At 35.9% G+C, this 16,055-nt stretch overlaps 1 protein-coding gene across 4 annotated transcripts in view; it reads right to left on the reverse strand.

The window, feature by feature from the left end:
* Nucleotides 1–16,055, reverse strand: part of RSF1 (remodeling and spacing factor 1) — a 160,601-nt gene that overhangs the window by 13,849 nt on the left and 130,697 nt on the right. For all 4 annotated transcript variants that reach the window (XM_049619702.1, XM_049619696.1, XM_049619711.1 and 1 more), the window contains exons 9-13: nt 15,384–15,463; nt 10,349–10,403; nt 8,909–9,018; nt 2,450–2,517; nt 1,029–1,236 (exon numbers count right to left, since the gene is read on the reverse strand). In XM_049619702.1, the coding sequence (XP_049475659.1) occupies nt 1,029–1,236; nt 2,450–2,517; nt 8,909–9,018; nt 10,349–10,403; nt 15,384–15,463 (521 nt within the window). The remainder of the gene's footprint in view (nt 1–1,028; nt 1,237–2,449; nt 2,518–8,908; nt 9,019–10,348; nt 10,404–15,383; nt 15,464–16,055) is intronic.

A 16,055-nucleotide genomic window follows, 5' to 3' on the forward strand; every position in this document is an offset into this window, starting at 1 on the left:
ATCTCCCACTAAATCACTACAGCAATTCTCCAGGGAGTCTCCATAGTCTCTAGATTCATTTCCCCTCCATATATCCTCCAAATGAAGGCCAAGATGAAGTCTTCTGAAACATAAACCTCATTAGTCTGCTGTTAAAATACCAATCAGTGGGCTTTTATCATCATCTTCAGGGTAAGAGTCTGAATTCCTATGCATGACTAACAAATCACTCCATCATCTGGGCCTTTTTTATCTCTTCATCACATCTCCAGCAGGGCACTCTTTACTTCTTCTTCCCCATGTTCTTGCTACCCTGACGTACCAGGAGTTTCCTAAATATTCCATGATGTTTTATGTCTTGCTGCCTTGGACACATGACTTCTCATAGGATGCTTTAAATCTCAAACTCACTGATTTGCCCAGTTTTTCATTCTTCAAATTTCAGATCAAGCTCTATTTCTACTCCCAGGTTTTCCTTGAACTCCCTAAATTTATTGGACTCTTTGTTTGTACCCTAACTTAGGCTTTACCTATATTTTTTAGTAACAATCACACACTGAATGACTTTTTGTGGTTTGTATGTTTGTTTCTTCCACCAACAATCTGAGAGGAGAAACTACGTTGTTTCTTGTTCTGCAGGAAAATCTTTCCTGATCTTCCATACTGGATTACCTGCCCTGACCAAAACCTCTGTGGGTCATCAGACAATAGTATCTAATTACCTTTGCTTGTCTATTTCTCACATTTGACTAGGAACCTCTCCTGGACATGTTGCTGGAAGGTGGCAGAGATACGCAGCAAATGAATGTTTGACTGCAGTTAATAAAATGTAAACACAATTTTGCATATTAAACAATCATAAGCCTACTTTGTTTTGCTAAAAAGAACCAAGATCAGCATTCTTGAATCTGTTTTAAATAGCTTGAAAATAAAAAGACATTATCCATGTGCATGAAGAACAAAAGTCCCACCACAGCATGGCTGAGCTTCTCTGTTAGCCCCATTTAGGCCTGTATCTAGGGACTGGGATCTGCTAGCGAACCACGCACCCATCACTGATCTTGAATTCATCCTCACTCTCTTCTTCATCCAGGTTACTGTCACTGTCCAGGTCATTTAGTCGCCGGCGTTTCTTCCGGCGTGCAGCAGCTGCCCTCTGGGGTCGTTTATTTTCTTTTCTTTCTTCATCCAAAATAGTGGAGATGTCTTTCCCACGGTGACCTGTGATGGTGGAGATATCCTTTCCTCGGCCGGCTCCTGGGTTCAGGGTTGGGGGAGAGGGTTAAAGAGAATAGAGAGAGGGAGGAAGAGAGACAACTGTATGTTTATTAAATCTTCTCTTTACTATGTAGAGGCTGTCCTTGTTCATGCTTAGGAGCTCATTTGTTTTTTTCCTACAAATAAGCACTTTTCTCACAACTTCAGCCGACAGAGCTCTCATCAAGAGAATTTTGCATTTGTTTATCCTATGAAGTTCACCTCTTTTAAAAAAAATTTTTTGAAAAAAAAATTGATATAATTCATATACTATACTATCCACCCTTTTAAAGTGTATACTTCAGAGGTTTCCAGTACAGTCACAAAGTTGTGCAACCATCACCACGAACAAATTCCAGAACATTTTCATTGACCTCTAAAGAAACCTCATACCTAGTAGCAATCACTCAAGAATCTCTCCTTCAAAGTTGTCTTTTGGACAGGGCTTTAGAAAGAGACCAATCCGTTTTCTTTTAACTGTGTTTGCAGGACAGAAAAAGTGAGAATCCCGTAGCAAAGCTCTCAATAAGGTGCAGAGCCCTGGAAAAGCTGGTGACTTTTTTAGTCCACTAAAGACAGCCTACTTAATATTAATCCTCTCCAGAGTTTTCAGAGCATTGGTAAATCTCTATGCAGTTCTTTCAATAAATTACCTTCAAATCCTTCTATTTTTATGTCACCTATTAGAGACTACAAAATTGATACATTGATTTTTAAAAGGTTGGTTTACAGAAATCATTCGATTCTGATTTGTCCATAATTTTTAAGATTTTGTAGCAGTAGTGATCTAGACATAGAAAGACAACAAGAAAGTTTAATTGGGTTTTCTATTTAGATGCAGAAGTACATTTTTTAATCTACAGAGGAACATTTACTGTTTTATATCAGATCAAAAAACTACTTGAAAAATAATTAGTAAAACCTGAGTCTACACACTGACACTATGTCCACAAATTACTTTAAATCTCAGACATTTAACATCAGTAGTGATCATGATACACACTGGGGAGAATTAAAAAAAAAAAAAAGCTTACTGCTTTAATCAGGGCCTTTTTTTTTTTTTTTTTTTTTTTAAAGTAATCTCTACACCCAACATGGGGCTTGAACTCACGAGTTGCATGCTCTACTGACTGAGCCAGCCAGGTGCTCCTAATCAGGACATTTTAACTTATTGGTCTAGTCATACAAAAAAGAGGGAATGAAAAACACATACCTCCTCCATCAGCTTCTTTGATATCATCTTCTATGGCTTCATCAATTGCTTCATCAAATTCATCAAATCTGAAATATTTGATGACAACAATCACATCACAATCTGTCCTGGTATATAGGTTAGGAGAGTTGCCTCTGAAGTGAGAAAGGCCTTCATATAAAAATGCTCTCTGGGGGCACCTGAGTGGCTCAGTCGGTTAGGCGTCCAACTTCGGCTCAGGTCATGATCTCACGGTTTGTGAGTTCAAGCCCTGCATCAGGCTCTGTGCTGACAGCTTGGAGCCTGGAACCTGCTTTGGATTCTGTGTCTCCCTCTCTCTTTGCCCCTTCCCTGCTTCTGCTCTGTCTCTCAAAACTAAATAAATGTTAAAACAAATTTTTTTAAATAAAAATAAAAAAATAAAAATGCTCTCTGCCACTTTGGAATTATGTAACTTAGACTACATCGCCTCACTCCTATTAACCTCAATTTCTTTTGTAGATTGGTATCTAATTCATTTTCAAAGATCATTTATACCAGGCATCAGGCAAATATTTTTGTAAAGAGCCAGACAGTAAATACTTTAAGCTCTGTAGCCTATACAGTCTCTGTTGCAACTACTCAACTCGGCCACTGGAATGCAAAAGCAGCCACAGGTAACACAAGTGAATAAATGTGGATGTATTCCAATATAACTTCATTTATGGACACTGTGATTTGAATTTCATGTAATTATCATACGATTTTCTTCTTTTGGTTCTTATTCAACCATTTATAAATGTAAAAACCATCCCTAGGTCATGGGCTATATAGACATAAACTGACTGTGAGACGGGATTTGCTCCATAGGCCATAGTTTGCCAACCTCTAATTACACAAATCACATGGTGAAGTAAGTTCAATTAGTGTTCCAGAAATAATACTAAGTGAAAGGACTACGTCATCATTATTATTATTCTAGAAGTACTGATGGTCAGAATTTTCGAACTAGGTAAAAGTACTTTTTCTCACAAGGGCCATTTCCTCCAACTTAAAGAAAACAAGTCCAGATGATCTTCAAGACTTCTTCGCATACAAAGCTCCTTTCATGTTAGAGCGGAGATGACCAAAAGGATATCTGCTCTAAAGTGACTTGTCTAAAATATTGCAAAATTTGGTAGTTACTAGCCCCATGTGGCTATCTATATTTAAATTAATTAAAATGAAAAACTCTGTTCCTCACTAGCAAGATTTTAAGTGCTCAACAGCTGTATATGGCTACTGGCTACCATGTTGCACAGGAAAGAGCACATTTTCATAACGACAGTAAATTCTATTGGACACTGTTGGATTAAAGGCACACAATGGATTAACAATAGGGTTTAACAGCCAAATATTTTGCCTTTTGAAAAAAAAATATTTTGCCTTTTGAGTTAAGAAACTCACTACAGCTATGGGTTTCTCTCTAGAAAAAAAAAAAAAAAAATATATATCCAAACAAAATTTTATATCTAATTTCAGAGGATTCACAAGTCTCAGGTTAAGAATACTTCTACACACACACACACACACACACACACACACACACACGCTTATTTATTTATTTATTTATTTATTTGAAAGCACGAGGGAGGGTGCATGAGTGGGGGAAGGGGTATGGCGAGAGAGAGAGAATCTCAAGCAGGCTCCACACCCACCCAGGACCTTGAGGATCACAACAGGAGCCGAAATCAAGTGTCAGATGCTCAACAGACTAAGCCACCCAGGTGCCCCTACAACATAATTTTTAACGGCTGTATAATGCTTAGTCTTAAACATGTGTCATAATTTAGTTAAAAAGGTTTACTTCCAATTGTTTCACATTTATAAACCAGGCTATGAGAAAATGACCTTGGAGCTATAGCTTAGTTTTTGCTTAACATAAATTCTGAGAAAGCAAAAATCTGTGCATCCCTCATCAGGCTAGAGTAACAGATACAGAAAAAGCCAAATGTAGTTAACAGGAAACAGTATTTCTCTCAAGGACATGTTACAACTGTAAAGTGGCAAAACGACCTCTTTGAATGACTACTACTTTCTTACTCACTGAAAAACTTGATTTTCTACATCAGAGACCATGAGAACCCTTGGAATTAAATAACGATTATCAGTAAGAATAAAACATCCCAGTCTTGCCTGGAGGTTTAAGTTACTTTTAACGCAAATAAACAGTCTTGATTTATATCCCAGATGTGGAGCTTTGAATAAGGGATTAGAAACAGCACTCTACACATCCACTTCAACTTCATTGCTTTCAAGGGAACAAGAACCCGTGTCCAGTATGTGGTCTGGATCTGATACCAACCCCTTTACAGAGCCCCACTTTGCCTTGAGCATAACTCTTCATTGCTTTATTTACATTTCATCTAAACTCTACCCTTCCTCGGTATCATATCAGAACTCTATTTTTTCCTTTATTTGGTGAGATGCCCATGGTTCCACTAAGAAATTTTGTTGTTCCTGGTATTCTTGCTACAAATTAAAAAAAACCCAAAAACTGTTGGCTTAAAGGGCATAAAAGTTGGTCTTCAAGAGTTGTAGCAATTTATAATATAACCATGAAGTGAATTTTATCATTAATTTTTTTCTAATTTCAAACAGCAAAATTATTTACTTGTTCCTTTAATATTAATGTGATTACTGAGGCCAAATATTAGTTTCATGTTTATTGATCATTTTTACTTTTTCTTTTACAAGTACTGACTTGTATCCTTTGCCCATTTTATCAGCCAGTGTTCATCTTTTCTTACTGACTTCTAAGAGCTTTTCAGATATTAAAGATTTTAATCTCTTTGTCATATGTTGCAATTATTTCTATCCAAAGTATATTTCCCCTTTCCCCTTTGTTTATATTTTACGTTTTGAGAAATGAACACTGACATCTTGCCCTGCTACAATTATGAATATGTGCCCATAACATCTCCTGTCAGCCCCCTCCACAAACAAAAACAAACAAGACAAATTTAAAAAGTCACCCTGTCTAGTTCTAGTCTCCAAAATAAACAAAACCTTGATCTCCCCTTAAGTAACTGGTTTCCTAAGAAAAAAGTCTTTATACTTGACTTTAGTAGATGCAACAACCTTTATAGACATCATGTAAAAAGCTATTGTATTTCTACCATGAAAAAAAAATTATACTCACTGTAATTTTTAAAATTCGTAAGGCATTTCTTTTGAATTCTAACTCCTCTGCAAAATTTCTTTGCAAGAAAATACTTTCTAAACAAAACAGATGAACATAGGGGAAGGAAGAAAACAAACAAAAAGAAGAGCAAGGCAAACCATAAAAGAGACTCTTAACTCTAGAGAACAAACTGAGGGTTGCTGGAGGGGAGGTGCGAGGGAGGATGGTGGGTTAAATGGGTGATGAGGTACCAAGGAGAGCACTTGTTGTGATGAGTACTGGGTGTTATATGTAAGTGATGAATCACTAAATTCTACTCCTGAAACTATTATTACACTATATGTTAACTGACTGGAATTTAAATAAAAAATTGAAACATTAAAAATTAAAAAAGTAGAAGAAAATATTCTAGAAGTAAATGCTTTTGTCTGAGTCTTTCTTAACTTTCATATAATCAAATATCCTTTCCATTATTGTTTCTATATTTGGTGCTATGTTTAAAAAGTTGGTCCTTACACTAAGATTGTATGCCTTCCTTAAACCTTTTTGGGAACTAAATGAATCACATAATACATTTTATGCTGAAGAATATAGTTTATCATAAGTTTCTATATTACTGTTATACAATTTTAGAGCTGAAGGGATCATCTGCATTAATCCACCATCAACCAAGACCTAGAGAACTGGACCATTCCAAGTTACATGGGTAATACACGGTACAGTGAAACTATAGTCTTAGCCTTCTGTACCCCAATCCAATGCTCCCTATAGTTAACTCTTATGTTATCCTCTCTGTTAGAAGCAACAAAAATCCGATAAATAATTATGAAATGATAATAGTGATGAAATTCTTTTTTGTCTTCTTACTGTGGTAATACTTTACTAAGTGCTTTACATTTTATACTAACAATAATCCCATTGCGTGCCATGTACAAATTAAATTCTAGGTGTATTTAGAGCTTAAATATGAAGAATAAAACTTAAAATTAAGAGAAAGCATATGAAGGACTCTCTTAATACATCTCAGTTAAATTTCTTTAAAAAGTACCAAGAAGCAGAAATAATAAGTAAAAAATAACAAGAGATATACAAACACCTACCAAGCACATGAAAAGATGATCACCAACAACCATTAGGAAAATGCAAAGCAAAATCATGAGATACTGCCTCACATCTGCTAGGACAGTCACCAGCAAAAACAAAAACAAAAACAAAAACAAAAACAAAAACAAAAACAGCAAACAAACAAAACCCCAAAAACAAACAAACAAAAAACCCAAAGCCAACAACTGTTGGCAAGGATGTGGAAAACCTGGAAACACTATACACTGCTGGTGGCAATGCAAAATGGCGCAGCTGCCATGGAAAACATCACAGCAGTTCCCCAATAAAACAAAAAGAGAACCACCATATGATTATCCAGCAATCTCACTTCTGGGTGTATATCCAAGACACAATACTAAGAGTAAATCCCTGCTTCCTTTAGCAACATCAAGGTTGAAAGATAATATAGTCCTGCTAGAAGGCTTGTTCTGAAAATGTAAATTGTTATAACATGACTGATACATTAGGAAACAATTCAAGCATAATGTGTATTTTATACCTGTAAGTAATTTTATTTGTGATAAACACTAGGTAAATGTAGAGAAGTGCACCTAGCCACACAGGCATACACAACACACAACACACACACACACACACACACACACACACACACACACACACACACCTCAAATATCCACCAGCAACCTCACCTCATCATGTGTGTTATAAGTTATAGCCAGCTGCGTCTGGTGTTACAACTTTCTGGTTGATTTCAAAGAACTCTCCTTCTACCACCACATAATAATTTACAAATTGCAACCCACCTCAATCACTTCCACAGACAAACCAGGGCTTTTTCAGCATAAAATGTCATATTTAGTGCAGTATTTATATTAGTTCTTAACCATTTAACATCTGCCAAATGGTACTGCATTTTTATTAGAGTCACATCTTTAAAAAAAAGTGTCACTACTGAAATTTCTGAGTGTGGCCCTACCTCCATATTTTCCTATAATCCCTATGGTTTTTATTGTGTTTTTGCACAGGATGATAATTTTTAGGAAAACATATGTTGGATTACAGCAGAACTTGACTTTGTGCTTGCCCTTCCCATCAGTAGACTTTGATTTCATTAGTTATAATGATTTCACATAAAATGGTGTTTTTTATTTTTCAAAGCTTTTGTTTTTTAAAGAATAAGATGGGTACCATTCTCATATGTATTAAGGATTTTACATTTACTGATTGCACTGCATTTTACAGCTTTAACAATTAACAACAGCAGCAAACAATACATGGGAACTTCCATGATCACTGATGAAAAAGTTCATAAACAAGAAGCGAGCTCAAACTTCCATAAAATCAATTTTGTTTTTCACCTCCAGTTATTCAAGTTAAAGACTCTTTTGGTGTTATCTAAGGAGACCAGAGGTCAAACAATGATCTACAATAATTAGAATATAACTTACTTATTATTTTAGTGAGACAAAGTGGAAAGAACACTAGACTAGCAGACATTTAGAAGACAACATTTTAGTGTAGGTTTAGCTACTAACAGAGTGACCTTGGAAAACTCTGTCTCCCTCCTTTCCTCTCTGATATTTCTGGTGGCAGACAGTAAACCAAATTATATTTACTGATTCTTTCAACAGGCATTTATGGAACACTTACTACTCGGGGCACTATGCTAGCTGTAAAAGGCAGAAGCATGTGTGAAACAGACATTGGTCCTTACCTTCATGCTAACAATAGACCAATGGGGGAGAGAAATATTAATTCAATAATTAAAATCACAATCATTACAATCATCATAAGTGCTTTCAAAAGAAGAACTGGTTGCTATGAGGGCATGTAATAGATTTGATTAAGAGAAGGTTAACAAGCAAAAACAGGAGGGAGGTCTTAGGTACAATAAATAGCATATGCAAAGGAGCTGAAAGAAGACTGTGGCTGATATTGACAGAGTAAGGAAAAAATGTGGATGAGATGGAACCAAAAAGCTAAGCACAGAGTGGGCTATGCAGTGCCTTTAGGGGCCTTGTAAAGGCATCAATCCTTACTCCAAGAGCTATAGAAATTTGACAAAGCAGAAGAGGATGACATGAGCAAGTTTACATTTTGAAAAGATCATGCTGGCTGCTCTTAAGCTGTATGATTCTAAAGACAGTAAGTAACATATATACAACTACTAATGGCCATTATGATGGGGAAAAGCAGATACTTTTGGGCCATGTTGTATAATTTAAAAAACATTTTACACTTTTTCATTATAACCATTTCTATATATTTCATACCTATAACTTATACATTTCCGTGTTCTTGTTGACCGCCTTTCAAGCAAGTTTGCTTTGGATTTTTTTGAATCTTTTTTCTTTTCTTCATGATCTTCAGAAAAATCTGGCTCCTGGTTTAAAAATATGATAATAAATATGTAGGTTATTAGGACAGAAAGTTAACTTAAAATTAATAGTTTTCTAATGTCTGTTTAGACAGCACATGTAAAAGATCTGAAAAAATGAGGTGATCCCCTGCCCAAAACTGAATACACACAGAAACGCTAAGTAGAGAGATTAAAAAGAATATTGGTGATCAAAGGCTGAAGCACTTCTGTATTAAAATTCTTATGTTTCTGTGATTTTACAATTACCTCTTTTAAAACAACCATGATGAAGTTTCCCCACTGATAAATTTTTTAATGTTTATTTATTTTTGAGACAGAGAGAGAGAGAGAGAGAGAGCGAGCAGGGGAGGGAAAGAGAGAGAGGGGGGACAGAGGATCCGGAGCAGGCTCTGTGCTGATAGCAGTGAGCCTGATGTGGGGCCTAAAACTCACCAACTGTGAGATCACGATGTGAGCTGAAGTTGGATGCTCAACCAACTGAGTCATCAAGGCTGCCCTCCAATGATAATTTTTTAACCAATAATTTAACACATGTAAGATATTCACTAAGTATGCTGAATCAACAAAATAATGGATTTATAAAAAAAAGAAGCATGGTGCTGAAGGACAGTAACTAACCAAGACCACTTACTTAAGTGTGTGATTTAATTAAGCCCAAACTAAATAATGTATGAAATTAAGAACATTTCTTCATTTGAAATGAAAACCATGTTACATGTACTTTCACTCATGAGACATCCGTAATTATAAATTAGACCAATAAATGCAAAACAATAACCCTCCAAAGAAACCATCGGTTAAGAACAAATATTGAAGTTTCTAATAACCAACCCCTAAAGCACAGAATTAAAAACCCTGAACTATTCTTTTGTCACTTTATATAAATAACACATAAAGAAGCTAAAAACAAATTACCCAACACAGGGCTTTAAAAAAAAACAGGAGGAAAGGAGAATATAGAGCCTACTGGGGTGAGTTATATAAATCTGATTTGGATGGTATTACATTTTGGAGTTATCAGTATATATTTAATTGTAGTAGTAGTAGTAGTAGTAGTAGTATTTAAGTAAACTCTACACCCATCATAGGGGTCAAACTCACGACCCTGAGGATCCAGAGTCACCCCCTCTACTGAATGAGCCATCCAGGCATCCCAGTATATATGTAATTTTTATCATGAAGGAAAATACAGGTGATTTAAGGTCTTAAATTTTATTTTTAATAAGATAGGTACACTATATATTTAAAACTACTCACATTACACACAGTGGGTTAATTTTAGAACAATTATGGTAGTCTCTTCTTTAAAAAATACTGCAAACCAGAAACTTACTTGTGGAGGAATGATGTTCTCAATACTGATACCCACATACACCAAACGTTCTTTCCTTTAAATGAAAAACAAAAATGCATGCAAAATGAGATTTGCTAAAAATAAAATTGTTAGGAAAACATTATTAACACAGACTACTAAAATTTTGATTTCATGGTAATAGCAGAGGCTAGGTCACAGACGTTAGCTACTGTCTATAAAGCTTATCGTATTGCTATCTGTGGGAGGCACACAACTTTCTAATGGTAAAAATTGTAAAAAGATGTAGCTGAAAACTGTAGCCTTATAAGTAATTATACTGATAAAATAAAACCTGCAAACTGAAATAGACAAGGAAACTTCATGAAGAGACTCACTGATAAAGTGATTAGACAGTCAACACTGGACAAACTAGATCTTTGTTATGCTGGAAGTTTTCATATATGTGTACATACAGCTATCATCTCATGGTAATATATACAGTATATATATATACATACATATAAAAAGAATTCTATACAATAGAACCATGTCAAGGTCCCAGTGAATGATACCAAGACCAATCTTTTAAAGAGGAGGAAAAAAGGCAATGCAGCCACATGGCTCTGCACCCTACTTGCTCCAATGAAGATTATTTTTAGAGCCAGTTAACACTTCTCCAGAAAATGTGGATTTAGAACACTAACGAGATCTCCATAGTTTCTTTTCAAAGAAACAAACCTTTGTTGATTTTAATTCAACAAATTTTACATAATAAATTGGTTCTCTCAAAGTTAATTCAATTCACCAAGAACAGATGAGGTGTTATATGTATGTTGAACTGAAAGAAAATAGTGACCACTCCTCCTCCTTTTATTTGTGATGATGTCCCTTATCGAAGGGTATTAATCATCCAGTCACCTGGGTCCTTTAGAACACAGCTTATGTTGCCCTCTTGGCTCTGGTAACAAGAATCTTACAGTCTTTTTGAGATGGGTTATAAAGCCATTCAGTAAAATTGGCAGGTAAGAAAATGATAAAGTTATTTTAATCAAAACCTAATAAAAAATAGTACAGTTAATGAATTAAAAACTAGGAAAGGCAAGAACAATACTAGCTGAAATTAACAGGGAAGGCTTCATGGGTAAGTCAGAACTTGAGTTCTCTGTACTAAATATGTTCAACACATATCTGTCCTTAAACTAACCAAGTTTACTATTTTATCAGTTTCCTCTTTCATACTAGATATGTTCAACATTTATCCGTCCTTAAACTGACCAAGTTTACTGTTGTAGCAGTTTCCTCTTTTATACCTAAAAATCTACTTTCACTTAATTATTATTATCTCCTCAACCCAGCTGAAAAACATTTAGTTCACATCCACCATATTAGGTAATGATTTGTTTCAGGCTTGGGAATCCTGAAGGTAAATAATACATGGTTCTTGTCCTCACAATTATTTAACAACTGACTGTAGCTCATTACTAATAGGTATAATGGAAACATGAAAAAAGAATAACTTGTTTGAAGAGCTGAGGAAGTTGAGGCTTTAAATAGGTGTTAATGAGTAGGATCTTGAAGGTAGGTATGATTTCTCATAACAGCATTCTCTTGCTCATTAGTCTTACAGAAAGATACATCTTCCATTCCATCTCACCACCACCTAGCTCAAAGATCATATTGGGCCCAGGCCTCATCATTACAAATAACCACACCCCTCCTAAAATTTCAGGTTCAGGGAATCTATTCTCTGACTTCTACTGGCTCCCTTTCCCGCTCACTCCCTCTGGTACACTGATTTCAACAATTCCCTGACTCCAGTGGGACGTCTATACATTGACCCTAGCGTCTTTTCACTGTCCATGACTCCCTTATGTCCTTACTTGCCCTCTTACCTGGCTTAGACTCCACGGTCCATCAATATAAATACTCCTTTGCATACACTTTCAAATTCCTTGTCTCTTTCTCTCCTTCCCTCTGTTACATTACCTGGAAAATTCCAACCCTGATTAAATCCAACTCTCTTGCTAGTGAACACTAGTAAAAGTACTCTGAAAGTACAGAGCTATTTGAATTCCCAAATAATTTCTGGCACCAAGGTCTGGAAGGGATGTTTACAAACCAGTTGGAGGAACTTCTGAGAAACATCAAATTTCACGGAGCATCACAGCTCCAGCTCTGTAGACCGCCGCTAGCTAGTCACTAATTACTCACTGACAAATCCATCTTTTTCACCATACTTTAGAGCCCTTTAAGATAAAGGCCACATAATATACTTCATGTTGCTTACACTGCCTGGCATAAAGTAAGTGCTCACTAAATGTTGAATAAATGAATGAACAAGGGGAAAGATGCCCTTGTGCTAGGCTCAAAGTTTCTAGAAATTATTTCACACATTTTAAAAAGGATGAATAGAAATGCTCATTTTTAAAAACAGATGAAGTCACCCGGAATTTATACTTAATATATTAGTTGCTTTAGAAATATAAATATTTTGCTGTTTAGAGCCCCTAAGATTCATATACATCAGGAAGCATGTACATTAGGAGCTATAAGGAAAACTTTTTTACCCAGATTATTAGGGAGAATTAAAAAATAACAGCAATTAATTCAGTTAACTGGCTTTGTGCCAGACTGGTCTCCTTGTAACAACTTGGCACTCCTTTCTGTGATCCAGTCTCAAAAAGGATTTAGTGTGTGATCCAAAGCCACAATTATAGATGTCCTCTTAAAGGATGACATTTAAGTAAAGAGGACTATCAAAGGTAGAAGAGAAAGCAAATGAGTTAGTAAATGACAGACCACTAGTGTGAACAAATACTGTGGCGTATTTGAACATAAATTTCTAAAATTTAAAATTTTTAAATATTCCTTAATTGCAACAGTATACTTTATAGTATATGAGGCAACAGTCCAAAATATTTAACCAGTCTTTCCAAATATAAAAGGCATAAGCATCATAAGTCTCCAAAAAAACAAGCAGATATAATTAATCTGAGTATCAGACAAATTCTTAGGTGGTTTACAGACTTGATGTTTAGAGAATATATTTTTTTCCAAGCCCTTAAGGTCTGAACCTATTAATTATCTGCCTTGCTGAGTCAAATCAGCTTCAGGACATGAGAAAACTGCTCATTTCTCAGCAGGGCAGGCAGACTTCAAAAAGAATAAAGAAAATGCCTAATTTTTATTATGATTTAATTTGAAGCATCCTTAAGTTAGATTTTTTTCCAGTGTCAAAAATAAAAACAGGGACAACTCTGAATATCAAAAGACTCCTAATAATTATATATAGGACTATTACCCAGTTTCTAAATACAAAGGCATTTAGAAAACTGATTTTAAACAATGAGGTACTTTAATCTCCTAGTTAATTTTAGAGACTAATTTTGTCTTTAAACCAAGTAGCATCCATTATAAACCAGAGAGCTCAAGCTGACTAGTAAGGACAAAAACAGGATATAGAGGCTGAACGCACAGAGTGCACAGTTTGCAGAGTAAAGTCTGTGGATTATCAAATGAGCTAGCTGACTGCCTTTATAAAGCAAGCTACACTTTGGGGGGAAGACTGTGAGATAGCAGGTAAAAGTTACAGCAGCAGCAAATGAAGGTAATAAGACCAACCAGGAGACATTGCTTAGATTTTCTCATACTAAGTACGAATGGGCATCAAATCCTACTGCTTAATTTTCGGAAGATTCTCTTGAACACACCCACTTTCTTGCATAATGAATGCCCCAGTTCAGGCCTCACTGGCTCTCCTAGTCTCTACTACAACAGTATGGACTTTAATTCCTTCTTCTTAGTGTTACCAGGGCATTTTTTCTGAAATAAAAATCTGATCATACTTATCTCTCCTTGATGGCTCTCTTACCACCTATAAGGAAGAATTCAAATTCCCTACTCAAATAGGCCAAACAGTTCACAGTTCAGCCTCAACCCACTTTTATAGCTTCATCTCCTACCACTCTCCCACTCTCATGTTCACACTTTGTCCTTGCTTGCATTTGGTTCTTTGCCTGAAATACCTTTCTCTGCATGTCCAACCCTAAGTTACTTTCCAAGGACTTGACCGATAACCCAAATCCCTAACCCAACTAAAATGCCCCTCCACAGTGTTCTTGTATTGCTCGGAATACACCTTGATCTACTTTACTGTATCACCGGCTCCAATGTCTGTATTCTGACAGAGCTGAGCTCCATCTAAGGAGAGTTTGGCTCACTCACCTTTTCTCTTCAGTTTGGTACACAGTAGGCATGAAAAACTGTTTAGCAATAGATTAATCAAAGAAGGTACACATCAATATAAATAAACATAAACTTACTGTCTTGATTTTGAGCCCCCTTTTAAAGATTGGGTTCAACTCCATTCTTACCTCCTCCAAGAAGCATTCTCCAACTGCTTTAAGACGACATTGCAGTGGTATATCGAAAAGGGAGGCATTTCTTATGACTGTAAGTTATGACTCTTATGACATAGTTCAGCATTTAAATGCTCTTTATCTCACCGGTATTAATTCCGCCCACCAAAGAGATGACATGGGTAACTAGACCAGTTCTTAGAATCTTCTTGTACTCACTACATACTGAGTAAGGTACATATCCTCCACAATAATTGGGCCAATATTTATTCAGAGTAGGTTTTGATAAATGTTTTAGATCAAGAGTGGGCAAACTTTTCCTGTAAAAGGACAGATAATAAATTAGGCGTGGCAGGTCATATGGTCTCTGTTGCAACTAGTCAACTGTGCTGCTGTAGTGCAAAAGCAGCAACAGGCAATATATAAACAAATGAACATGGCTGTGTTCCAATAACACTTTTTTTCTGAACCATGAATTCAGACTGTATCATTTTCATGTGTCATGAAATAAGATTCTTGTTTTGATTTTTTTCCCAATCATTTAAAAATGAAAAATAAAATTCTTAGTAGGCAGTATAAAAACAAGAAGCACGCCAAATTTGACCTACAGGTCACAGTTTGCCAATTCCTGCTTTAGAAAGATATATTAACCTGTACTGGAAGACAATTTTGCTATCAAATTCCCAAGTAAAACGTTAACACACATTTCACAATACCTGCGTTCAGCACGCTCCTTCTTCTTTAAGGCCACATCCAAATCCTGCAACTGTTCTTCTAATTTCTCACACAGTAGTTTCTGGAAGAGCAAAACATAAGTGTTACTATTATTATTATTTTTAAAGTAAGCTCTATGCCCAATGCGAAGCTTGAACTCATGATCAAGGGTCATATGCTCTACCAACTAAGCCAGCCAGGAGCCCCCAGGAATGTCATTTTTAACACCTTTCCACAATCATTTATCCCTTGAATTTTAGTTAGGTCATGGATACTGTGCTATTATGAGAGCCGATAAGGGGCCACAGAGTAAGGAAACACTGAGATGCTCCTTCTGTTTAATTAAATCAAGAGGTGCCCTGGCCTCCACTGAACTAAAGATGGGCACAGTTATCTCTGAAGTAATGCACATGTTAGGGAAACTTATAGCCTCATCAAGAAATACATCCTATGCCTATCTAGCTGGTAGTAATGAATGTTTAAAATAGCATTTGGCTCCACATGCTTACATGATAGTGATTAAAACGTTTTAAAAACCCCACAACATTTTTAAGGGAGAAAGTTCTACATAAAATATAATATAATGGTGCCAATCACTATTTTTCAAAAGCCGATGTCAAAAAATTACAAAACCATGCCACATGGTTACTGGGTCAAAAAAGAGCTGAAGAATG

The sequence above is a fragment of the Panthera uncia genome, chromosome D1 (assembly GCF_023721935.1).
Source record: "Panthera uncia isolate 11264 chromosome D1, Puncia_PCG_1.0, whole genome shotgun sequence".
NCBI classification, from domain to species: Eukaryota; Metazoa; Chordata; class Mammalia; order Carnivora; family Felidae; genus Panthera; species Panthera uncia.